This window comes from Opisthocomus hoazin, chromosome 5, assembly GCF_030867145.1.
Source record: "Opisthocomus hoazin isolate bOpiHoa1 chromosome 5, bOpiHoa1.hap1, whole genome shotgun sequence".
NCBI classification, from domain to species: Eukaryota; Metazoa; Chordata; class Aves; order Opisthocomiformes; family Opisthocomidae; genus Opisthocomus; species Opisthocomus hoazin.
The window spans coordinates 7,068,700-7,094,307 of NC_134418.1; the positions used below are offsets into that span (position 1 = coordinate 7,068,700).

A 25,608-nucleotide genomic window follows, 5' to 3' on the forward strand; every position below is an offset into this window, starting at 1 on the left:
TCTCTCAGGAAGCAACAGCTGAGACAGTGGGACAGGGAGGGCTGGTATGCAGATTTCTGACCCCTTCCACTGTCATCTGGCTTTTTCCAGAAATTAAACAATGCTGCTTTATTTTTACCCTCTGGGAGATGGATGGCATGTTTGGAGCCAGGGACAGACACACGCCCTGAAATTCTCCGCATCCTCCATCGCTACCAGAGCCTGGAAAAGCGGAGTCGCTTCCCAAATGCCGGTGGCGGCAGGCGGACGGAGCAGCGGGGAAGGAGCTGGAAGGACAGCAGCGGTTTGGCACGGGCTGCAGGAGCAAGCGGGACATCTTCGATACCCACAAAAATCTGGATGCACTAAACTTCTGCGAAACGGCAGTGCGTTTGAGGGCTCTCGCCAGCTCCAGTGCTCAGCTGTGGAAGAGATCTGGGGGAATTTGAGCGACGTGAGCGGAAAAGAAGGGTGCACCGGTGAGACCAAAGCCGTCAGAAGCCGGGCCCTGGCTTTGCTCTCTGCCCGCAGCACCCAGTGCAAGTTCGGGGTGACGCAAGGGGAGTGTAAGAGTGAGCTCCGTGTGTAAGAGTGAACCTCGCCGTGGAAACTGAACCCAGCTCAGATTGTTGTTCAGCACGTTTTTATCAATTAAGAGCACTTCGCGGGGCTGGCTCCTGCTAATCTCACCCTCTCACCCCGAGGAAACCTGATGCTATTTCCTCCTTGATCCCTAAACCCTGCACAGATATCAACGTCTGCAAACCTCTTCCCACACCTCCTTGCAGCACAGAAAAAGCTGCCTGATTTAACAGGGAAAGTGACGTGTAGAGAAGAGGGCAATTCCCGTGCATCCCTAGTGTAAGAGAAACGCTTTACCTTGCCAAGGCAGTGGGAAGTATCGTTGTGCTCTTCAAGACAGTCACAGAACTGCTCAGCATCTTCTGCTCAAAGCTTCTGGCAGTTTTCCTTGCCTGTGAATGACGTCTGGCATCACCCTTCCGCAAAGATACCCGGGGTTGCAGTTTGCCTGCGTGTGCCAGGCACAAACGGTATCAATCCACAGCCCCATAAATTCAGGGTGATCCGGGTGTTCGTGCGATTACGAGCAACGTTCCCCAAACAACCCGACTCCTCCACTCGTACTCCGAAGGGCCGGAGCCGTCGCAGAGCCATCGGCACAAACCTCCCAGCGCTTACACCATGCAGCGTAGGAAAGTCATTACAGGCAATCAGCCCCTACAAGCAACTACAATTTTAATTGCAATGCTCTGCTTTGCGATACGTGATGTCAGGATGCTCTGGTCTCACCTGCTACCTGTGTGTAATTCCTCTGGGTGGAAGCGCCTTTGAGGTACACATCTTTGCCAGCAACACTTTGGCACGTCAAAATTAGGTGCTGGAGTTTTTCTCCTCCAAAAAAAGCCCTGATTTGGAGCGTGGATATATTGAATTCAGTCGTTAATCACACTAAACACTGTTTCTGACTCCCAGATAACAAAGAATACGGAAAGGAAAGGAAAGGAAAGGAAAGGAAAGGAAAGGAAAGGAAAGGAAAGGAAAGGAAAGGAAAGGAAAGGAAAGGAAAGGAAAGGAAAGGAAAGGAAAGGAAAGGAAAGGAAAGGAAAGGAAAGGAAAGGAAAGGAAAGGAAAGGAAAGGAAAGGAAAGGAAAAAGGAAAGGAATAACAAAACGTAAATTATAACAAAAAAATATATCTTATCAAAGTAGCCAATTAAAACCAAGAGATCAAAGTCCTCCTAGGACGGAGTTACAACAGGGCAGGTCTCTCGTGGGCAGACATCTGTGGTGCACCCAGCACAACTCACCCCTCACTCCTTCAGATCACAAAAATAAAAAGAAATTCGGCTGAGGCAGAGCGTAACAAAAGTCTCATTTCTCCCCTTCCAGCCCGGTGAATGCCGCAGTGGTGTGTGCTCAGCTGGGAGGAGCTCAGCCATCCAGCTGCGCATCACACGCTCCGTACCACCGGGCCATGGCTGCGTGCAAAAATACGGTGGTAAAACTGTCAATCCGAAGAGAAAACACTAAGAAAAATGGAAAGGGCCAAGAGAGGCTGGATAACAGGGATTCCCACTTAAATACCTATTTGGAGCAGCAACCCTATTTCAACCCTGTGGGAATATACGGAATTTCAAAACCAGCCGGAGAGGGACGCCAATGTCCGAGCATCCAGCAAGGCCAACCCTTCAGCTGAGGGTTATTCTGCATTTCATGTCCACCCGGACATTGGGCTGGAGGGATGAGTGGCCCCGTCCTGCGAACAGGAGAATGAACAGCACCCTCTGCTGCCATCCGAAAACTGGCCCAAAGCACAGCGTTATCGAATTCAACTGCGGGACCGTGGCGAGCAGTACTCGGACACGTCGTGAATTACAGAGAAAAAGGGAAAAAAGAGGCGGGGGAAACCCTGTCCTAGGCAGACGCTCCTCGGACTCGTCCTGTGACTGTAATCCAGCCTTACAGGTTACAGGCAGCCACGGCGCTGCAGGGCGAGGGGAGGGTGGGCCCCGCGTCCCGATGAACCCCCGGTTTGGGGCGACAGCAGGGAGAACTGGGGGGCAAGCAGGCTGCCGGCTCTCGCGGGGCGAGGGTCAGAGGGGCTGGGGGGATTCTGCCCCGAAGAGGGAGTGAGGGACCGAGAGATGGACGGACGGATGGACGGGCAGATGGATGGACAGATGGAGGGATGGATGGATGGACGGACAGAGGGATGGATGGACAGATGGACAGACAGATGGAGGGATGGATGGATGAATGGATGGATGGACAGAGGGATGGATAGATGGACGGATGGATGGATGGATGGATGCACTATGGATGCATGCATGGATGGATGGATGGACAGTTGAACAGATGGATGGACGGATGGATGGATGGATGGATGGACAGATGGGGTGATCAAGGTGAGGGCCAGCTGGGGGATAGGCAGCAATTTGGGGGATTTTAGGGGTGTTTTGGGTGCCGGTGGCAGAGAGGAGCCACCCAAGGTGCGGAGAGAAGCCTGCAGTTACTAGTTGTAATTAGGCAAATACTAGGCAGGCACTAGTAGTTGCTAGGCAGCTAGAAGGCAGTTACTAGTAGTTACTAGGCAGAAACTAAGCTGTTACTAGTAGCTACTACTAGTTACCAGGCAGTTATTACAATATTACTAGATTCTCATTAGTAGTTATTGAGCAGTTATTACACAATTACTAGGCTCTTACTAGTAGCTACCGAGCAGTCATGAGACAGGTTCTAGTAGTTCTGTGGCAGTTTCCAGGCAGCTATTTGTAGTTGTGAGGCAGATACTAGGCTGATAGTGGTGCTTACTAGTAGTTATTGGGCAGTTATGAGGCAGTTACCTGTAGCTATTAGTAGCTACCAGGCAGTTACTAATGGTTATTCGGCAATTATGAGGCAGCTACTAGTAGTTATTAGTAGCTACTAGGCAGTTCCTAGTAGTTATGGGGGAAATTATGAGGCAGTTATCAGTAGTTATTAGTAGCCACCAGGCAGTTAGTAGTGGTTATTGGGCAGTTACAAGTAGTTACTGGGACATTATGAGGCAGTTACTGGTAGTGATTAGTAGCTACTAGGCAGTTACTAGTAGTTATGGGGCAATTATGATGTAGTCATCCATAGTTATTGGTAGCCACCAGGCAGTTACTAGTGGCTATTGGGCAGTTATGAGGCAGCTACCTGTAGCTATTAGTAGCGACCAGACAGTTACTGGTGGTTATTAGTAGCCACCAGGCCGTTACTAGTAGTTATGGGGCAATTATGAGGCAGTTACCAGTAGTTATTAGCAGCTACCAGGCAGTTACTAATGGTTATTGGGCAGTTAAGAGTAGTTATTGGGCCATTATGAGGCAGTTACCTGTAGTTATTAGGAGCTACCAGTAATTATTAGTAACTGCTACCAGTCAATTCCTAATGGTTATTTGGCAGTTATGAGGCAGTTACCAGTAGTTATTAGTAGCTACCAGGAAGTTACTAGTGGTTATTGGGCAGTTATGAAGCAGTTACTGGTAGTTATTAGTAGTCACCAGGCAGTTACTAGTAGTTATGGGGCAATTATGAGGCAGTTACCAGTGGTTATTAGTAGCTACCAGGCAGTTACTGGTGGTTATTGGCCAGTTATGAGGCAGTTACTGCTAGTTATTAGTTACTGGTGGTTATGGGGTAACTACGAGGCAGTCACCAGCAGCTATTAGCAGCCACCAGGCAGCTCCGAGCACGCCTCGCCGGGCGGGCAGGCGGGCTCCCCCCTGAGGCGGGGCCCGCGGGGGCGGGCGGCACTGAGGGCGGGCTGGGGAGCGGCGGGACCCGCCGGGCTGGCGGGGTGTTGTTATGGCGGGCCCGGGGGGGGCGGTGAGGGTGGAGGGGTCAGGCAGGAGGAGCTCGTTACGGGAGGGGCGGCGGCCCGGCCCTGAAGGCCCCGCAGGCCCCGCCGAGGCGCGGCTCCCCCTGAGGGCGGTGGCTCCCCCTGAGGGCGGCTCCCTGCCGGCCATGGCGGCGGAACGGGGCGGGGAGGCTGCCCCGCGGCCTCCCCTGGCTGCCGCCCGTCGCGAAGGTGAGTGGGGCCCGGGCCGTGAGGGAGAGGCGGGGGCCTGTCGGGCATGGCGGGGCCGTTCCCGCCGCGAAGCAGGGTGTGTTCTCGCCATGGCGGCACGGCCCAGTGACGGGAGTTTGGCTCAAAAGGCAGAAGCAAAGCGCAGCGAGAGACGTGTCTGGGTTTTGCAGGTGGAAGGAGCAGGCAGGGCATCTGCAGTAGGTCGAGCTCTTTGATGTGCAGCCCGTAAAAGGTCATCTTCTATTTAATTCTTCACTGCAAAGAGGTCTTGTTCTGGCTTCGTAAGCTAATCCCGCCTGTCTGGGGCTGTGGGATGGCAGGCAGGTTGCTTTTATACACCAGAACCGCAGCATGGAGCCCGGGAATTGAATCTGAAGTGATGGGAACCTTCCATGGCGTCTGCTTCCCAGGTCATCTCTCCTGAGAGACACCGTCCTGCTGAAATCTGGCCACTGGCACCCAAAAGAGAGCCCCTGGCTTCCAGGAACACCAAGCCATTCAAAACAGGCATAAAATACTTGCGTGTTGAAAGGCTTTGGCTGGTGGTTTATAGGCATTTGACTATTCGCTTGTATAATGAAAGTCAAGTTTAAAATAAAGCCACACACTTAGCAAAGCATAAACATAGGCCTTTGTTAAATACGTGAGACATCCGTTAGCAGCAGATTTCCCCATTGTCAGTTAAATTTAGTAGTGCTCTTGGGCAGAAATAACTGGTGGAATTAATCACTCTGTTTAAAAAGCAGACAGTTATTTGAAGCAGTCTGCTTTCTGGAGGAAAAAAGCGACATGAGTATGTATGGTCTTCAAAGGAATATACTCAGAGAAAGTTAGGAATGCGGTCTTGGTATGCCTAGATTTAAATTCCATTTTTCACATGCATTTCTTGAACTGAATTGTCAAGGTCCTGAACTCCAAAATGTGCTTTGGTGGATTAGCAACAAAGCCTTTAACTTTAAAAGTACTTTGACCTCATGGGAATTTCAAGGGACTTCAAGGGTCTGAAGGTTGCATTTCTTAAATTATCAGTGTTTAGATGTAGCTCATGTCCTTATTTCTGGTACATGGCTGGTACAGGTTTTGTCGCAAGCCAGACATGGCAAGGATTGCTGGTGATGCTTGTCAGTTCATACCTGTGCCAAACAGAGCTGTGGAACTGGATGTTATGGGCAGTTTCTGGTTGGATAGCCTGTTGAGGGGGGAGGATATCCTTTTCTTAAACAAAGTTAGCAATAACTTTTAGCTTTGGAAACTTTCTGTGGCAACAGTTCTGGATAATTTCTTCACACATGCACACACACACCCCCCCCTTGGGGTTTTTTGTTTGTTTTAGGCTAAGGGATGTCTTCTGACTCCGTGGCAACAGGATAGAAACCTTTCGTGCCCGTAAGAGTGTAGTTAGTCTGTAGTTACAACCGTGCATCCTTTTTCAAGGCTCAGCATATAAGCGCTCGTGTATTATAAATGACTAATTTTGTCCTCTCCCTCCTGTTCTATTCTGCATATCTTCTTCGCTTACTGGAGGGGAAAAAGAGTCAGGTACCAATTCACTGATTATATGTTTCTCACCCAGCGTTCCACAAGCCTGTCTTAAATAGCAGTGAGAGTAGGCTGAGAAATAACATTGCACAAACTACTGTGGTACTGTCTTACAGGAGCATTTATATGTCCGGAGAGAGCCAGGCAGAAGGGTAAGTCACTTGTCCTAACCTGCCTCAGAGTTTACAAAGTGGGGATTGGGAGGTGTATTTCTTACACGTTCTGAAGACCTAAGGTGGGTTAAACCACGACAGAGTGGAAAGGGAAGAGGGTCTGTTATGTTAAGGACGTAGCTTAATGCCTGCCGAGGAAACTAACAGCTTATCCTGCAGTGTTTAAGAAGCTGAATGCATTAGATTCTCCTTCAGAGGGAACCAACCCCTCAGTGTAGACTTACTCAGCCTTCTGTTGCACCCTAGTCGCACTCTGATGGTGTGCTTCAAGAAGTAAAGTACAGTGGGGTCAAACTATGCTCACAGAAATTTAAAAAGAAAAAGTCAAAGACTTGATTTCTGAAATCCTGAACAATTTATTGGGGTAGCAATGGTCTGACACCTTTTTTTTGCTGGTAAAAGTGGAATAGCTGATTTCAGTCTACTTTGTCTGTGAGGGGCTGGTCCAGCCCTCGTGGGTGTGATGGGATGCAGGGAGCAGAGATCAGTGTGGTGTTCGACAGAGACAGAGTAGTGGAAATGAGGACTTGGACCAAGAGGGAGATAAGTGAAGTGAATCAAGGGAACTGTGTTGCAACAAGTGGGCACCTGGATTACATTAGTAGTGATTGATATGTTTTACTTCAATCCTAATACTTTAAAAGTATTTTCTGAGTCCTGGCTGAGTTGAGAGCACTATGACAGCAGGCAAAGTGTATTGTTACTGCTCACTCTGGGCAAAAGGGGGAGTGCTGTGTTCAGCATCAAATGCCAGCTTCTTGTGTCAGGGCAGAGCACAGATCCGCCTGGCCATCAAGGATTTTAGCACTGTCTCGACTTAGTTTGTGCATTTGAGAGGGTTTGGGCAACGCTAGGTTTAACCCCTGGTTTGGAGGTGTAGCTGCACGCTTCAGAGGCCTCATGCATGGGTACAGGCTTAGCCATGTGTCTTGTTCAAATCTGTGATAACATGTAGTATTCAAAGAAGCATATAAATTGTCAGAAGTTAACTTGTTATAGTATTCTGTGGGGAAAAATCCCAAGGTTTGAGTGGTGAAACCATTTTATGGAAACAGGCAGTGCTGGCATTGATAGCATTTGTTTCCAAACAACAGAGTCTGGTTTGGCATTTCATCTTTTTACAGACAGTTGAGCTTTGAAAACAAACCAAATCATTCAAAAGGATATTCAGTGACTAAACTCACTGAGAAAATTAAAATCTAGTGCTACTACAGTAGGTGAAATGTCTTTCACCTAGCTGCAGGATTAAAAATCTGTCTGGTTTAACCTCCCTTCCTCACACAGCAATCCAGTGCTGTGATAACACAGTTCAGTGTATTTGATAAGGGTTTTAAAGCTTGTTATCTTCACCTGCCCTTTCTAAGTTGGATATCTGGGTTTATTTCTAAGTTTGCTTTCTGACTTCTGCTGTACAGTGACAGTGCTTGCCTGCTGTACCACAGCCAGAAGTGACTGGATTTCAGTGATGCTGTTTGCCTGCAGTTTCGGACAGCTGATACTCCAAGCATTCAAGCTTTTGCTTGTCTTTCATCGTGTTATGGAGTAGGAATACGGTGGCCTGATTACAACCAATAGAGTTTGCACATCCTGTAAAGTTACAGCCAGTCAGCTGAGATGAGGTAACTGACTGTGTGCAGGCTCCTGCCTTTCTTGCTTGCAGAGTAAAGCAAATTAATGTAGCGCACGTGATGCAAATTAACCTGTTTTACTTAGCAGCTGGGGCAGGCTTCAGCCTGCACACTCAGTTACTGTGAGGCTGACAGGTGGTAGCCTGGTGAGGTGTGCTAACCCCCTTGCTTGTGCTGGTCCGAATGTGCCTTGGAGATGGCCAGGTGAATGGGCTTGTGAAATGAGAAAGTATGTGGGTCAGTATCTGCTCTTGAGGACTTGCAGTTGTTGAACTTGATTCATGTGTATCCATCTATTTGTCATTAAAATGTTATGTTTGTTGTTGGCATTTGAGGGCAGAATTTGGCTGTGTCGTTTCATTGGGTTAGTACCTTGAATTTGCAACTTTATACCTTTGCCTTCAGGCATGTGTCTAGCCTAGACTTTTTCTTTACTATGTTATTCTGCTTTGTCTTCTCTACCCTCAAGAACTGGGAAAGAAAAACTAATAATAGACTAAAGCTGAGAGCATTTCCTTTTTAATCAAGTGGTAGAAAATCCTGGACTGAACAGGCTTTTTTAAATTACTTGGTCTCTGATATTTTAATTAATGTTAGTATTTTTCCTACCACATTTATGCTGCCCTGAGGAAAGACTTTTTTCCCCTGCCTTTCCTACATGGCGTGCTACAATTTACCTCGTAAAAGTAAGAGAAGAGATAGCAAATGTTTGAAGTTGAAAAGATGTCCTTGAACTTCTCTCAAGTAGTAAAATATAGAAGTACAATAATATTAAAATATCCCTGAGCCTTCTCACATCAGTGTTTTAATGCCTTAACTGAATTGCTGTTCCACTGAAGACTTAGTATCGCACCCAGCATTTTTTTTTCCTAAGATTATAACTGAGAATTGAGGAACAGTAACCAAATCATTGGCTTTCAGTTCAGAGACAGTCTGATTTATTATTATTAGGCAATACGGTTAGTTCCAGGTTTCCAAAAACCACCTCTGTTCTTTTTATTTTTTAAAAAAATTATTTAAATTGCTTCAGATGTCTTGTTAAGAGAGCTGGCAGTTCCCACTACCTTCTCAATGCTTGTATTTCAGTGCGTGAACGTTAAAGCAATCAAGTTGATCTTATTTTAAGAATGTGTTCCTTATTGCCTCTTGATTGCTCCTCATTGTCTGTTGATTTCGGCTGGGTTTATTCTCTACATTAAAAAATAGTTATGTAAAACACATCTCTGGAGATGTACTTTTATAAACACTAAATGAATGAGCAAGAATGCAAGTGTATTGGCTATCACCTGGATATTCAGGTGATATTTGATGTTCTCTGTCTTCACCAATGTAATTCACTGTTATGTCAAACTGCTTTTAATTTCACTTCATAAGGAGTATTTAGCTTCTGTGTCTTCTGAATGCTCTCAGAAGGTACAATTCAGAAAATTATACCAATAAAAAGTATGCTGGGTTTTAAGCGTACATTTCTTGTTATGATCTACTTCTGCTTTAATAACAGATTTTTTCTGTTTACTCAGACATTTTTATAAGCCACATTAGAGATAAGAATGAGAAGTCATTTTTATGAGAGTGAAAGTGGATGTGTTTGGAAAACTTTTCTTGCACCAGTCTTTGTGAGGTTTGAGTGGCTTTTGGTACTTTAATAAATCTTCAGTGATTCGTGGCTTGTCCTAGAGGCAGAGGGCTTGTAAGAGTGAGACCCACTCACTAAAACATTAGATTTGAAGTAAGTTTTTAGGTTGCATCTCAATCTCAAGCTTCAAAGATGGCATCATAAATAAAATTATGAAGGAGAACTCCGAGTGTGCTTGAACAGAACACTGACTTAGAGGGAACAGTAGCGCAGCGAATACACACACGATGTTCTTCAGAAGAGTAGAAGGCATGGTCATCTTGCCCTGTGGCTTGCTTCTCCAGTCTTCACAAACATCTGAAAACGTACTAATTTTTTTCGTGTGGAACTATGTTCTTTAACTACTGGCTGTGCATTAAGACTACACAGGTATTTACCTGTTCTGTCTTAGGTGTATGTTTGCCATCTGGAATGTGAAGATCATAACTCCTTCCAGTCTGGGCTGACCCGCCTTTGCTGCGTGTGCTCAGGGCTGGCCGTACCTGCCTACTGCTGTAGCTCAGTAGGCTCGAAGTTCCAGTGTGCTCTGATCGCTGCAAAGCTGAGCTGCTGTTAACTACCTTTGACCAGGACCGGGTGGGACTTGCAGTCTCTTGAGGCCACAACACCATTAGAAAGAGGAATGATTCCCCCTCTTATGCAGGTGTGGAGCAGCCACTGCAGTGAGAAGTTACAGCAGAGGAGTGTTTTATTGGCACTAGCTCACTGAGTGCTTTCCAAAAGATAACTTGTAAAATGCAACTTAGCTCGGAAGGAGGAATTGTGTCCTTCTCTGACACAGTTCATACTTAAATAGGGAGATGTTGGCAACTGCAGCCACTTAGAAATGCACTTGGTTTGAAACACTTGTTTTCTAAGAAAACCAAGGAATTTGAACACAGATTGTTCATACTCTAACTAAAGACAGTAAAGTGACACTGTTTATGCCAATTCTGTTATTTAGGGTAATATTGAAAGGACCCATCAAAGTGAGGAGCAGTTACATTCATAAGAATTGGTTTTAACTCATCCCTTTTTAGTGGGTAACTGATTCTCCCATGGTACTGTTCCAGGAATCAGAGATGCACAGAAATGAAAACCAGAGTTTTCAAGCTTAAAGGCCTGAATACAAACATACCTACATAGGAGAATACAGCTTTAAGAGTGTTGACCAAGTTTAACAAGTAGGCAGCAGAGCTGAGAGTAGACCCAGGGTTTCCAAATCAGACCCTCACACTGAAAGGTTTTGGGTTTAAGTCACTTTTGGATGCAACTGAATGACATTAACAGTTAAGTCCTCCTTTCCTAGATATTTGCATATTTGATGTTCCTTCCTCTCATCTTTAGGTCTTCAGTGAACTGTTGCAGTCCAGCAATGTGATTTTAATACAGTATCAATGGTTACGTGTGTTTATAAACCCACACTACTAAAACAGCGATTTGGGTGGCTGGGGAATTCGTAGTGGGATGAGAAGTGGTCCTAGTGTTCATTGACTTTTGTGTGTGTGTTTTGCATTTTATAGTTGTTTTGATTGATTAAAAAAAAAAAATCTTTTTGGCACCTGTTCTGTGTCCTAGACTTTAAGCTCTTGAATCGTAATAAGAGCTGAAGTAACCACAAGAAATGCTATAGCAACTGCTGAGGATTGGTAGTCAAAAGAATAAAAAATATTTTATTCCTTTCTTTGAAAAGAAAATGGAAACAATCACCTGTTTTTCTAGTTTTCCCTTTGGGAGTATGTTAATTCTAGTATGGATCATCACTAAGGATAGCAGTTGTCTCCAGGATCTGCTTTCTTCAGCCTTGACAGTCAAACAACAATAATATTTTCTCTCTCTTTGTGTCAATATCTTTTATTTTTAAGGACAGCTTTTAAGTAGTACATTCATGGAAGTCTAGACTGTCTTTCACGTTTTCTTTCTGGGCCTGTAAGTGAAGAGTGATGAAACGGGAAGTTGTTATCTGGTTTATTGCTGGATTTTTCCCTTTATGCCTGGGTGGTACCTGAATGCTTACTTCCCGTTCTGTCTAATCATCTTTGGCAGGTACATTTGTTAAAGACATGTTCTTGACCTTAGGTTTCCCACAGCATAGTCTGACGTCTGTGCTTATAAACTAAATTAGTTACAGAAACAGATTGAAAGGTACAGAGAAAAAAAACCAGACCAGTCTGGGTGCCCGTTTGAGAGAGGGACCCAGAACAAACAAATCCCAGGGCGTTTGTGCCCTCACAGTCTATGCCCGCGCTGTTCATGCGCCTGGCACGCGCCTCGTGGTCCTGTGGTAATTCTTGGTCTGGGGTTCTTTCATTCCTTACTGGATGTTTCCTCTGTCTGCAGACAGGTTAGCAGTTCTTGTCTGAAGGAGCCACAGCTTCCCCTGACAGCGGCAGCCTCCTTGTCTCCCAGTTCACACTGGTGCTGGGGCCTTCCCATGTCCCAGCAACCAGGCCAGGATGAGCTCACAACAGGAGACTGGAATTCCAGCGAGCTCACACTCTCCTGCTAATTCGTGCTAAGCAAAGTTATTCAAACATAATGATACAGCTAAAATAATAGAATGTGTAAAGAGTTTAGTTGATTAAACTCATTCTGCAACACATTTCTCAGCCCGGTTCTCTCTGAAAAGAATTCTTTCTCAAGAGCTGAGGAAGGGTAACTGGGCAAAGCAAATGGTACAGGTGAGGTAGATGGTGTGTTGGTGGGCTGCTAATTAGGTTCGCTTGAAATAAGAAATCCATAAATACACATGGTTAATACTTGCAGCCTCGTGTTTCTCTTAATTGTCTCTTGTCATCTTGGCTCATTTGTGTGCATCCTTTTGCTGTGGTCAGTGCCACCTAAGGTTGGAGCAGAAGCTGCTTTTCTTTAAGCACCTTCTTGGTGCTTCTAGACACTTGCAAATCAAGAACTGCACTCTGGTTTTCTGCCCTGTGTGGTCACATCTTCACGTAAATGGGGAACCCTCAAGACTACTGAAGCCCCAAAGCTAATCATTGTAATCTGCCACACCAGACCTTTTGGTTTGGTCTTTTAGTGACAGCCTTACCTGACGTTAACACCTGTAAGCTCCAACGAAGTGTGGATCACCAGTGTTTTCAGAAGATAAGCTGCCCAGGAGCAGTCCTTGCAATCTCCTTGTTGTGTGGTGGCGCAGAAAACAGGGCCATTACTGACGAGAAGCACCAGTCTGGTCGGTGGGATTGCTGAGCCCGGAAGCCAGAGGAAACTGTGAGTGCTTTGCACTTCCCACGAACATTAAATTAAATCCTTGAGGGATCCTTGCACTTCCTTTAATGGGACCCTATGAATATCTGAGGTTAATTGACTGTGCTAAAGTCACTTGCAAAGCTCTTCTTAGCATTTCAGTAGGATCAGATTCATCCTTTAATTGCCAGAAATTATTCATGTGTGCTGCTTCACGTTATGCATCCTTTTAGATACATGAACTGCTGTTAATATTAGCTGTTGCTATAGTGTGTCTTCTCTTAGGATGTCAGTGGGCTTCACAAAACACCAGATCTCACAGCGTGTCTGTGACAGTACCAGGAACTATAGGTTTCATAATATAGCTGAGAAAACTGTGGCAAGGACAGACCATAAGATCTACTGAGAATCACATGAGAAAATACTGTCATTGGGTCATTAGTACGTAGAAGGTGTGGGCTGGAGTGAGGACTCCAGATACTCCAGAGACCTGTATTTTCCTCTGAAATATGGACTGTTGACAAACATAAACAGTTTTTTGGGTAACAGCCTAAAAATAAAGGAAAAGCTACACTGAAAATTACTGGTTGACTTCGTCATGTGGCATGAATGTTTGTATCTTTTATTAAAAAAAAAAAAATCTCGTGTCTTACATTTCAAAAACATTTTTATCCATATCCTTTTATTAAGGAGTAGTCGCTTTGTGACAAACAGTAGTTGGTCTGTTCTGCACTGAACCATTTCTTAGTGACAGCAAGTTATCTGAACAGTTGCTCCAAATTCATGATACCAGTACCTTTATTTAAACATGTTGGAGGCATAAAAATGACAAGGTCAGTATGGCAGTTCTGCAAGGCTTCAGATTTTGATTGATTCTCTGAAAAGTTTCTGATGGCATGGTCGCAAACTGTGAGGCAAGCTATTTTTTAAAAAACCTTTTCTTAGTTGCCGGGAAAGATGCCTTGTGAATCTGAAAGCTGAAGACCTCAAGTTCAGCTTAATATTTATAGGACTGGTTGCACACGGGCAGCCGTAGCATAGATCTCCCTGTGCTCTGTCATTTTTGTGTCGCAAGCCGTCTTGAGGCACAGTTAAAAGGAGAAAGGGCAGACTGGTTCGTGACCCTTCCCTGGGAGTGAGCAGAGATGTGTCGTTTAGCAGAGGGCTGGTGCTGTGTGTGGTTGCCATCGGGAACGAGTCTGCAGTTGCCCGGACCGGACTGAAGACCATTGACAGCTTAGTGCCCGGTTGGGATTTAAGTGAGAGACACATCATTTTATTCCTGAATTTGTCTCCATGCCATTCACCAGAAGGCCACATAGAAATACGTTATCCAAGGCACATATATTTCCCTAAAAGTCCACTGACTACAGAAAATAAAAAGAAAAAGGCTATGTTTATATGTATGGGTTCTCATGTGGTTTGAGCCTGAAATTATCAGATCAGCATTTTTAACAGTGGCTGCCCAGCGTTTGCGGAGGTGCTAGGCAGCTGTGCTTCTGGCCGACTTGGGGAGCAGCTGCTGTATCCTTCATGTGAACCAGGATGTTTTGGCCTTGTTTGGTCGAAGGAAAGCAGACAGGGTTCTGCTGCGCTTGGCTGTCTCACACTGACAAAGTCGGAGCTGAACTCCTGTGCCATTGCTCATATAACAGCAGGTGAATGCCAGGAGCTGCATTAAAGCAGGTTATGTTACCACGCTCGTGATCTGCATTCCTCAGCCAAGTTATTGTTTGGGAACCCTGCTGGATTCATGTGGTATTTGTTTATTAATAATCATCTTGTGACCATGCAGAAAAAACTGAGTAGAACAGCTCTTTAAGGTTCCAAAATCAAGGCAAATGTTGTGAGCTCTGTGTCTTTGTGCTTGTAGGTCTCTCTCTCTTGGGGGAAACCGATCGTTGGGCTTCATTGCTACAAGACTTAGGTAGGAGACTTCAGTGAGGTTGCTGTAGCTCTGCATTCATCACTGCTGACTCAGTTGTAGCAGCATAACCTTATCTTGAGAAAAGATAGAGCCAAAACAGAGGGACAACAGTTAGGTGAAAAATGGGAAGACTTAATGAGAAATATAAACCACAACACTGCAAAGAGAAAAGAGAACTAAGATGTGATAAATTTATAAAGAAGAAAGGATCTGAGTAAGTCAAGTCCTGCCAACCTTTTTACAATATTGAAGAATGAAAACAACTCTTGTAACAATGAAGAGCAATGTTTAAAACTGTCTCTAGAGTATATATTAGTGCAATTCATCAGGTACTGCAAAATGCCATTGAGGAGAGGGACACAGCAGGGTTCAGGACGGCTCCGAGAGGCGCAATAGGAGTTACTTGGACAACCAGACTTTGGTCCCTGTAATCCAATCTTTTCATTGCAGTGGTCAGCCAAGAAGGTGGTGAATTAAAAACCCTATTTTAATTTCACATGACAGTGTTTTTAGGGTTTTTTTGGTAGCATGCGCTTGGCTGGCTTTTGTCTCCCAAGAAGGCTGTGCAGTTCACTACTACATCAAGGAAAATATGCATAGAATACTATCCTTAATTAATGTCTCTTTTCCAGTGAGAGGTTATGCAAACTGAAATACGGTAAATACTGCCCACAGTAGTGGTATTTCAGAGATTTGTGCCTAGCTGCATTGCAATTTGCTTTTTGTTGTTTTATTTTTTTTTTTAATACAGAATATTGTTTCATTTATCTTTCTCTAGGTAGCTATGTTTTTACAGTTCAATACACTTGAGCAAGCTGGTGTAATTTTCCTCTCTAAGTGGCTTTTTCTGCTACAAGCATTGCCAGTTCATGCGTTTCAGGTGCAAGATGGGCTTTCACCTAATGCCCGGAACCAAGTCATTGGATTTTCTTGTGTGGATTCACGTTGTGTGTTGTGGGGTGAAGCTACGTCAATCAGTAACTGAAGAATATTGAACATTTCTGGATGACTTATGCTGCAGAATACAAAAGCTCTGAAGGACTAGTCATCTGGCCATTGTACCTCATGAAAATAAAGTCTTTATTAGAAAATTCTTAAGTCAGGGGCTGATGGTAAACCATGCCAGACAGCAGCATTTTGGTACCCAGTCATTGTTGCAGTCTCAGCCGAAAGCCTCATCCGAGCCAGCTGTATGAAGGTCTGTATGTTCAGCGGCTCAGGAGTGCTGCTGTGGGCAGGCGCAGTGGGGTTAGCCGTGCACACAGCCTGAGAACGATCTCTGCCTCTGCCATTCCTCAGGTGTTGTCAGTGCCCAGAGAGCTGCCGACAGGTTTTCAGCTGGCTGCAGCACGTGTTCATGTTGGCTTGCCAAAGCAGTTTGACATTCCCTGTTTCAGGTTGCCACTGGAGCCACGAGCAAGCATCTTTACCGGGGTGGCACTGGATCTGTCAGAGTGTCTGGCATACATCTTGTACTGAAATTCATGCTCTGATTTTTAAGGGGCTTTTGACTCCTGCAAAGGTGACGGTCACGTGTTGTCCAGGGCACACGTGGGCGACTGGGTAGGCTGTAGTCCTTCCTTAATCATTTGTGAGCTGATCATCCCACAGCTTAGCATCATTATGTAGGGTTACAGGACACACTACATAGCACTTCATTCTGTTTTTTCATGTTCCCTTGGACTTTGCTTTCCTTGGGCAAGGGGCCAAGAGAGCAAGCTTAACAAATGACGGTAAAAGCTAATTGTCTTTATGGGTTTCTAGATGCCTTTTGGTACCAAGCCTTGGGACCACAGGGGTACAATGCTTGAGACCACGATCTCTCCACGCTGTCTGCAAAGCGTGGAAAGCCAGCTGCCCCACGTGTGGCTTCCAGGATGGAGCACTGGGTAACCTTAGAGGGAGTAAGCTCAGTTAAGACGTATTTCCCCAATATTTTCCCTTTAACCTCAGCTTCACTTGAAGAGCACAGTTTAGGTGAACTGTCTAGTTATGTGGCTTCCTTTATTTTTGCTTTAAACCGATTTAACTTTGGCTTATTTTTAAGAGCAGGGCATGCTAAAAAAGTTAAATTCTAGCTTAATTGGAATTAAAGCGTAACCCACTAGGGATGAAAAAGAAACAGCTAGTCTGAAGAGTTTGTCAGCACAGAATTGGTGGTGTAGCAGCATGGCTAAACTTGCTCCCTGAAAGCATAGCCTGTACCAGGGGAGTGTTTCAAACAATACAACTAAAGCTGTTTTCCCTAATGAATTAAAAGTGTATATCAAGAGAAAGAACAGAGGTGGTGGTGTAGCTTTACCTTTGTGAAAGCTTTGCGATGCTCTTCTGAAGGATGTGTTTATTTCTTGTAACTGACATGACATTAGCACTACTTTTAAGTGCTTATTACGTGTCCCCCCTCAGATCAAATGTGTCTGCACATACAATTATTCAGGAATAGCTTCAATTCTGGGCCAATTTTAGTATGAGTTAAAGTGTACACAGGCCATGAGTTAACTGGGAACAGGGCAAAAAAATAAATCAAAACAAGCCATTGGAGCAGTTTTTTCCCCGTGTAACTGAATTGGCTGAATTGGTATATGGGACACAGGTACAACCTTCATAGGCCAGGAGGTCTCAGAAGCTTCTCTCATGTACAGAGCTACTCCCAGACTTTCTCTAAATCTCTTCTTTAAGGGGTATTCCCATATTTAACTAACTGTATGATCTAGTGCAGTTAATATCCTTCTTTTTAGGCTGTTAGTCAAGTATTTCTGACATTGTGCCCTATTTGAAATGGACTGAAAACCCAGTGAAGAGTCTCTGTCTTTTTTGGTTTTAAAGTCTAGGTACTCTTATAGTAATATTTTATAAATAAGAGCAATACTTCTGTAGGTAGGAACGTTTAGGCGGCTTTGCAGCATTGATTTGAAGCCCCAGCGAGGCACGGTGCGATTTGGTGGGTGAACGTTGGTTCCTTCATCTTGTGCTGCCTGCGAATACTCAAATGGTTGATGTTTTGTGTAAGCAAAGGTATGCAAATATATCTTGTCCTAACTACTGGCTGACTTTTGTCTTTTGCTCTCTTCGTTTAGATGACATTTTAGATGAGGCAACAAGGAAAGACCTTTTCACCGACACTTTCTGTAAGGTTTGCGGGGCAGTGCTACAGTTTGAGTCGCAAAGGACGTCACACTATAAGGTACGCTGGAAGGGAGAATTTCTCCTAAAAGCACCGGAGCTTTGGTTTGTTTGCTTGGGGTTTCTATGTAGTGTTATAAAAGACTTCTTATATTGTGTTTCTCAAGGTTTGTGCTAGGCTTAGACATTAACCAGACTTGAATGTTGTGAAAGTTGTGGGTTTGGTGATAGTGAAGGGCAATCACCTGCGTATTGCAGCATGAGTTTAGAAGGAACTGAGCAGGTTCGGGCCAAGCGGTAGCCAGGACTGAAGCAGGTCTGCACCACGTGAGGCAGAGCACGCATATGGCACGGGGCAGTGCTAGCTATAGAGGGTGGAGGTGATGCCTCCTGACGCTTCACCTGGCAATACACACGTGCTGCTCTGTGTGCCCGTGCCTGCTTGAGGCAGGCTGTGTGAACCATGCTGAAGGCATTACTTGAGACAACTGTGTGCCTTGGGATACTGCTGTAGACGTGGGAAAGTGCACTTTATTTTGAAACTTGATCTCAAGGCTGTGCAGGTTTGCAGGTACAGATGTTTCTGTCTTTTTCTTTCTTGCAAAAGTTTAAAATGTCAGTTGTCAGGAGTCTTTCTTTGTGTTATGAAGATTCAGGTCTTGCAAGGTGTTGTATTTTGTTACTTTGATTTAACCTGAGCAGCAGTTGTGCTGTCAGAACTTAACAGAGTTCAGAACCTCAGTTTAATTTTGTGTTTCACGGATCAAAATCCAGTCCAGGATAATAGATGCAGGTGTAAAGTTACCTGACTTCGCCATTACAAAATTAATCGATGGAAATAACTGGCTCTTCTCAGTTGTGCTTATATTGTCTAGCCAGGTAAGACAGGTCCTCTTTCTCTTTGATAATGTTGGTACAGTATCCTGCACTGCTCCTTAAAAGACCTCTGAAAAGCATCAGGTCAGAGAAGACAAGTTACTCGTTTTGCTTTGTAGACCACCACTCTATAGTGTGGCATGTATATTAATTACAAGTGCAGGAGTTTGAAAGTTATGGGTCCAGAGAGCATCTAAGAATTAAAAAATAATTGCAGCTGAGGGAATTATCATTAACACCCTATTTTAGTTACCTGGACTATTATGTCCTCAGTAGAAAGGTGTAGAAATCTCCATGGACTGACTCCAGCCTGGAGATACTTTACGTGAGCTTCCAGGGAAGCCTGTTTCTCTCTGCTTACTGTGTAGGAAGATGAGACTTTTTATTTGGGGAGGTAAGTTAGGCCCTGCTGCCTATTATTCTTCTGTGCCACAACACAGGGCAGCCTTGATGTCAAGCCCCCAGGCTTAGTGGTAAAGGAGCACAGCAGACTTGCTCTGTGGCATGGCTGCATTCGTTTCCTTACCTATTTTAGATTCCTTTCCTTCTGTATTTAGAGCCCTGGTTTCTAAGGGGACGTGTCAGGATTTTTGGTTCCCCAAAGAGCTGAGAGTAGATGACTCCGAGGGCTACTTGAGGCACAATGTTATGAGTAATGATAAGTATTGTATTATTGATTAAAAGTATAGTGTTGTTACATGAGCTGGCATGTGTCTGCTTGTGGCTCTGCTTTATACAAATACAATTTGGCAAGGGTTGAAAGCAGTTTTTGATGAATGAAGTCCCAGTCACTGGATATACCACTGCTTAGATTCTTGTTACAGAAACAGGAAAAATTCTTGTCTCTTCCCAGGGCAAAAAGCATGCTCAGAAAGTTCATCTTTACATCCAAATACATGGTGAGAAAGATGAGAGGCAGGAGCATAGCAAAGAGAAGAAAATGGATTGTATCAATTTTCAGGTGACTATTCCTCTTCATCATTAAATAAAATGTTTCCTTGTATACTTCAGTGAATGCTTGTAACTGAGCTTGCCCTTGCCTGGTTTCAGGTGGATAGGAGTGGAGCAGTGGACAAAAACAGATACTGCAATCTCTGCAACGTGGTTTTTACTTCTCCGATTGCTGCTTTGTCTCACTACTTGGGAAAGATCCATGCTAAAAAGCTGAAGCAATTATCAGGAGACCAAGCCCACATGCCAGCACAGAGCATGCAGCCTGTTTCTGGTACGAATGAGATAATTTGTTTTGCATGTGTTTTCCAGTCACTCTTTGAAACAAATATAGAGAAGTATCTTCCTACACTTACCATGTCTTTTCTGGTCTGCCAAGGTTGTGGAGCTGTCTTGTTATAGCTCCTTAGGTGAATAAACAAAGATACTACTGTGTAACTCTGAAGCTGTGGAACCTTGCTTTCAAATTCCCTGTCCTTCATTGACTGAAATTAAAGGCAAATATTTCTGATTTTTTATTAATAAAATGTGTTTATTGTTGTTCTGAGAATTCAGTGCAATCTCAACAAGGTGTTGCTCTGATAAATTAATATGATAAGAAATCAAAAAACAATTAGTCCCTGAGCAACACTTAACTGGTCTTAGTCCTGAACTGTATTTAAAGATGGAGCATAGACTGTGCTCTGAATCACCCTCTGCAGGATTAATCTCTTCTTGGACTGTATAAGGACCTTAGAGTGACCAGCCATCAAACAGAGCTGATTTTTAGATATCTAGTGATGGGGTTTCTGAATATTCCAGGGCTGTCTTCCTTATTAGTGTGTACTTTAATACCCTTGTGAGGACTCAGGTATTTATAGTCTCTTGCAAGTAGTTCAGCATGCAGCAGGCTGTTTTTCTTTCGAGCTCTGTAGTTCTGGAGTCACCTGTTTTGCTCTGCTTCAGCCTTTCCTTTGCTGTGCTGTCAGCAGATTTATCCTGTGCTTCCATTTCTCCAGCTTTACAGAAGCCATCGGCTGAGAAGCCTTTGCTGCCTTCAAAAGCTGAAGAGTCTTTGTCATCCTTCAACATAAGGGTGGAGTTAAATGATCCAGACAAGTACTGCAAGCTCTGTTGTGCTCCCTTCAATAATCCACTCACGGCTCAGGAGCATTATGCTGGTAAGAAACACAGAAGAAATGAAGCACGGAAAAAGATATTGGAGGAGCTGGGAGACAAAGCTGTCTCTGCGGAATCCAGCACAAAAGGTAGGCAGAACGTGAGCAAGTGTTAGAATCTGAGTGTAGCTTGAGTGCTCGGTTCCGATTTGTTCAAGGAACTGCTCTGATATGTGCAAAGAAATAATAGTCTTCTCCTGTGTTACAGAACAAGTTCATTTCTTCCTTTCTGTTTGGTCTGTGAACTGCTAAAGTTCTGTCTCTGACAGCTGTAGGTTGGAAAATATTTCTTACTGACTTGGAAACCCAAATCCAGTCCTTGCTGACTTCTACAGTCAAATTCAAAGCATTACAGAAAATAACCCAGTCCCCTGAGTCCAAGGCCAGGATCAGTTGTATCTGTGTCCTTCTTAAGATGTTCATCCACCTCATTCTTAGAAACTCTCTGTGCTGGAACTCTACAGCTTCCATAAGGAACAGCTCCCAGGACTTCTTTATCTTTACTTTCTCAATCTTAAAACCTTTTACTGACATTGAACTCAGCACTCTCTGACCACAATGTATTGCTTCACTGTGCAGAGAACAAGAAGCAGACCCATGAACTGCATCATCGATATTTCCTTTTTGTCACATTCTTTAAGTAGTTGAAAATTGGTGTCATGTCTTCCCTTAATCTTTTATTCATGAAACGGGTTGTCATAATTATTTCCATCTTCCCACATAAGGAAATTTGTTTCCCGAACAGTCGTTGTTCTCTAGCCTCCCATCAGGACTGTCTGCAGCTCAAGCACCGCGTCCAAAGCCGAGGCCCTGTCGCTGTGCAACTTCCATTAATTTTGAGGGGGCATCATCTGGTCCCATGCAACAGAAGTGTCAATCCTTTAGTAAAGAATTCAAAAATCCTACTCGACAGTCAAAAGTCATTGTTAGTATAAAACAGCACTCATTACGCCATGCTGTAATTTAAACAAAATAATACATTTTGATGCCTGTTGGAATTAATGCTGCATTTTGCTAATGGATGAAGCTCTTGGGTTTGCATGGGGAAACAGGTTACTCACTGATTTCAGAATACTTAGGTCTATGGGTGACACAGCTTGTAGGAGAGGAGAAAATGACAATGTAGAAAACAGAAGGGTGTTCCTCATCTGACCTTACCTTATATTTGCCTGAGGCTTCGTGTACCATATTTGTAGTGTATTGTATCAGCAATTCCCTCAGCATCTTTGCAGGGCTGAACCAACACTGCATGAATGTTTGAGCAGGCAGTGTTTAAACTGACCTTATTTTACTTAAATGTGGACTGACTGAATTGGTATCTGTTGGTGCTTGCTTTGGATCAGGTATTTACAATAGTATTTAAATTTTCACTACAGTTGGATCTCTTCAGTCATCAGAAACATTCTTTGTTAATGTTTAAGCTGTGGTTACATGGCAGCTGTACACCTTACCAGCTCTGTGCATAAATATTATTCTAATGAAAAATTGCAGCAGAGACTTTGTATCTGTCCATAAACTCGGTTTATGTCGTCATGTTAGGACTATTGCATGGGATGGGATCGTGATGTGCTTTGAGTTTTGCCTTCCACCTGCAGTCTGTCTAACCTACAGGTTCCTTCTTTTCAGCAGTTGGGGTTGGCTGTTACGTGTGTCCCGTGTGTAATGTCATACTTACTTCTATAGAAGTGTACCAGTCCCACGTGCAGGGAAATAAACACCAGAAGAAGTAAGTCAGTGAGTCTTCTGTTGCTATTCCTCTGTGATTTGTACTTTAAAATTTTTTCATTAGCCCTGTTGGCTGCTGTTAAGTGACTTTGACTAGGGGGTCAAGGGGTTTTTGTTTTGGTTTTGGGAGTGAGGGGTTTTTTACTGTTTTTAAGGGGCACTGTCCATGTCAACATCATACTTGTGGCTGAAATTCACTGTTAGAGTTCCCACAGTTGCATCTTCAGTGGCAACCCACAGGAAAGGTGCTGTTTCCCAGTTATTTTGCTATCTGGGGGTAGTGGCACCTATTTTGGTACAGCATCTTCAGTGCTCAGTCTAGAAGGAAATGGTCTGAACTTAAAGATTGACAGCGCAAAGAAGACCTTAATCCCCAAAAGTACGGAGTCTCCGTCAGTTGTGTTGCTTTCAGGATTCATCAGCACGCCTCTTACATTTGGCATAAGGTCATTTATGGGATAGATGATAGCTGTTGTACTTTCCCTTTTACCCAGGAGAGGGCTTTCTCGTAAAGAAATCAGTAACTTTATTACTTGACAGTCAGTATATAATGTAATTGCTTCTTATCCGCATCTAACTGGAGATTAGTTAATAGAGAGAATCTTAAATTTTCTTTTTAAAAGGTAGTTTTAAAAGTGCATGCAGTTACTTTAAAAGCATCGTATTCTTGCAGCATCCTGGGTCGCAAGAAACTCTAGTGATCTTCATGAAGTTATTCTGCATTTTCGGTTTTCACAAAGAGTAGAATCTGTTCCCTGTAACTTCAGCTTTACAGATACGATCCTGAGTAACAGGGTCCGTGTAGTTATACAGAACAATGCACTTGGGATATGTTCTTTTTCTAACTCTGGAAATAGGAGGGGTATTTTTTAAACTCAACAGATGCTAAGCAAATTGGTCAGTATTAATAGCTAAGACTTTCTGTTCAATTTATGCAGAGAAGCAGTGCGTGTCAGTCTCATGAAGAAATCAAAGAAAACATGTGACTCCTGTCCAAATGAATCAACGGGTTACACTGAAGTTCAGAAGGCTGGAAGTCTAGAGCCAAGAAGGTATTTAGGAAAAGCAGGAGAGGAAGAATTTCAAGATGCAAGCATTGAAGGAGGAAGTGACCTTGGTGAAGTAATGTCTACAAACTTTAAGTGTGAACAAGGCCAGCGTTCCAGCCTTTTCTCAGAAATCCTGTCACCTGCAAATACTGGGGAAAACAGATTGCCAAGCTGGCTGTCAGCTTGTGAGTATGCCCTAGAAAAGACAACTAACTGTCACTATAACAAAGGATACTATAAAGTAGAGCAAGAAGAGGAAGTGTCTGAGGTGACCACCATCAGAGAGAAGAGCTTCAGCCTATTGGTTGCAGAATCTAAAGACTGCTATAAGCTTAGTCTTGCTGAAACTTCTACCAGCTCCTACAGAAAAGAACAGAAATTTCAGGTAAAGCTTTTTGAGAAGGGGAAGTATATCAGTGAAGAGCTGAAGTATGAGAAAGAAGCTACAAAGCAGAAAAGAAAGAAAAATAGTGAAGGTACAGATTTTGGAAAAGAAAATGAGAAACAAAAGAGAATTAAATTTGAGATAGATGTGGTGAATGAGAAGAGATCAAGACCTTATAAAGACAAAAGACTTAAAGAAAACCTTGTTGAGAGAGAGAGCGAAAAGCACAAAATGGATAAAAAGAAGCCACAGGCAGACTGCAAAAGAGAAGAGGAGCTACTTTGGGATGAGTCTGTCTTGGGAAATTGATAAAGGTTCTGCTTAGCTTGAAGAAGTTGATTCTGTTTGAAGACTCAGTTAACCATTTGGTACTATACTATGAATTTTTTGGTTTTTCTTTAAGCAAAGTGTTTGTTCAATCTGGAAGCTTGTCTTCTGAAATTTTTGGGCAGTAGGTAGACATCAATTTTTTTATCTTACACATACAGCAGCCACTGCAGTGATGCGAGTTCGTAATCTCTTCTGGAATATAGCACGAATAAGCATCAGTAGCTTACAGAATACTGTTGGAATTTCACCAAAATGTATAGCTTCTTTCTGATATTAATGGTGCCAACTATTGAGGTCTCTGTTGTTCTTCTAGGAAAGTACAGAAACTTGTGAGATAAATAAGTGCACTACAATGTTCCCAGCCATGTCTGAAAATCATTTCTCAGGCAGATTTAAAAGGAGAATGTGAAAGGCTTTTGCCAGATCTTGTTTGCTGTTGGGAATTTTTGGTTTGGGTTGGGTTTTTTGTCACCCAGTTCTGAGTGGAAAATTAGTCTATTAAACATGCTTTGTTGTCAGACGTACCTTGTCTAGAAGATTTTTCTCATTGTAATCCTGATTTTTAGTTTAATTTAGGAAACACAAGAAAGGTGCAATTTGCAAACTTAATTGCTAACATGAGGCTACTTTCTGCTCCATTCACTCAAAATAAGGTACAGAAGGAAAGTTAGAATGAAGTCAGGTTTGTGATCCAAACAATACCCTGAAACATCAGTAACAGCTTTGTATTTCCATAGTAAACGTCAAGTCACCAGACCTTCATTCACAATATGGATTTACGTTATTGTGGCATGAGCACTGATGTCCTACATACAGCAATTAGTTGATAAACTTAGATGATGGGGTTCAAGCTCTTGTGTTGCTCCCAGGGCTCTCAGATAAGACCTTCAGTGAGCTGTGGACACTGGAAACACATCAGTCTGTGCGAGGCCTGGGGCAGGGAGGCTGCCCAGGGCGAAGAGAGGGATTGCCATGTCTGCCTGCGCTGGGCAGAGCTGGGGCTCTGCGGAGGACTTGAAGGCTGTCTGGTGTCTTACTGAAAGCCGCTGGACTGAGTAAATACAATTAAACTGTAAAATGTGATCATTTAAAAACAAAGTCATAAGACAACATTTAGTATCTCTCTTACTGCCTTCAGGTTGCAAGAAAGCTTTTTCTGAGCCTTGATGTGGGATCTGAAAGCCCATCACCCTGTTGAGTCGCACCATGTAGGCTGCACTTTGCACTGGGTTGGTCTGTTTGTAGAGGCACCTGTGCGGAGCTGCTGCTCTCGGTAAATCTGCCCAACTGAAACTTTCTGGTTTGGGTGGGATGGAGTAGAGACCAGGCCCCTCAAACCTTGAGTTCTGTCTGATTTGTCTTAGTTTTA

At 43.8% G+C, this 25,608-nt stretch overlaps 1 protein-coding gene across 1 annotated transcript; it reads left to right on the forward strand.

Moving 5' to 3' along the window:
• Positions 1-9,860: 9,860 nt before the first annotated feature.
• KRCC1 (lysine rich coiled-coil 1) lies at positions 9,861-24,218 on the forward strand. The gene is made up of 19 exons (XM_075422078.1): positions 9,861-9,899; positions 10,029-10,106; positions 10,474-10,498; positions 11,444-11,555; positions 12,139-12,190; positions 12,403-12,460; positions 12,547-12,702; positions 13,808-13,975; positions 14,261-14,374; positions 14,590-14,643; positions 15,943-16,002; positions 16,145-16,206; positions 16,408-16,441; positions 17,721-17,827; positions 19,496-19,603; positions 19,693-19,867; positions 20,592-20,840; positions 22,362-22,476; positions 23,414-24,218. Exons 1-19 carry the CDS (start codon positions 9,861-9,863, stop codon positions 24,216-24,218), a joined length of 2,571 nt encoding a protein of 856 aa, XP_075278193.1.
• Positions 24,219-25,608: the final 1,390 nt, after the last annotated feature.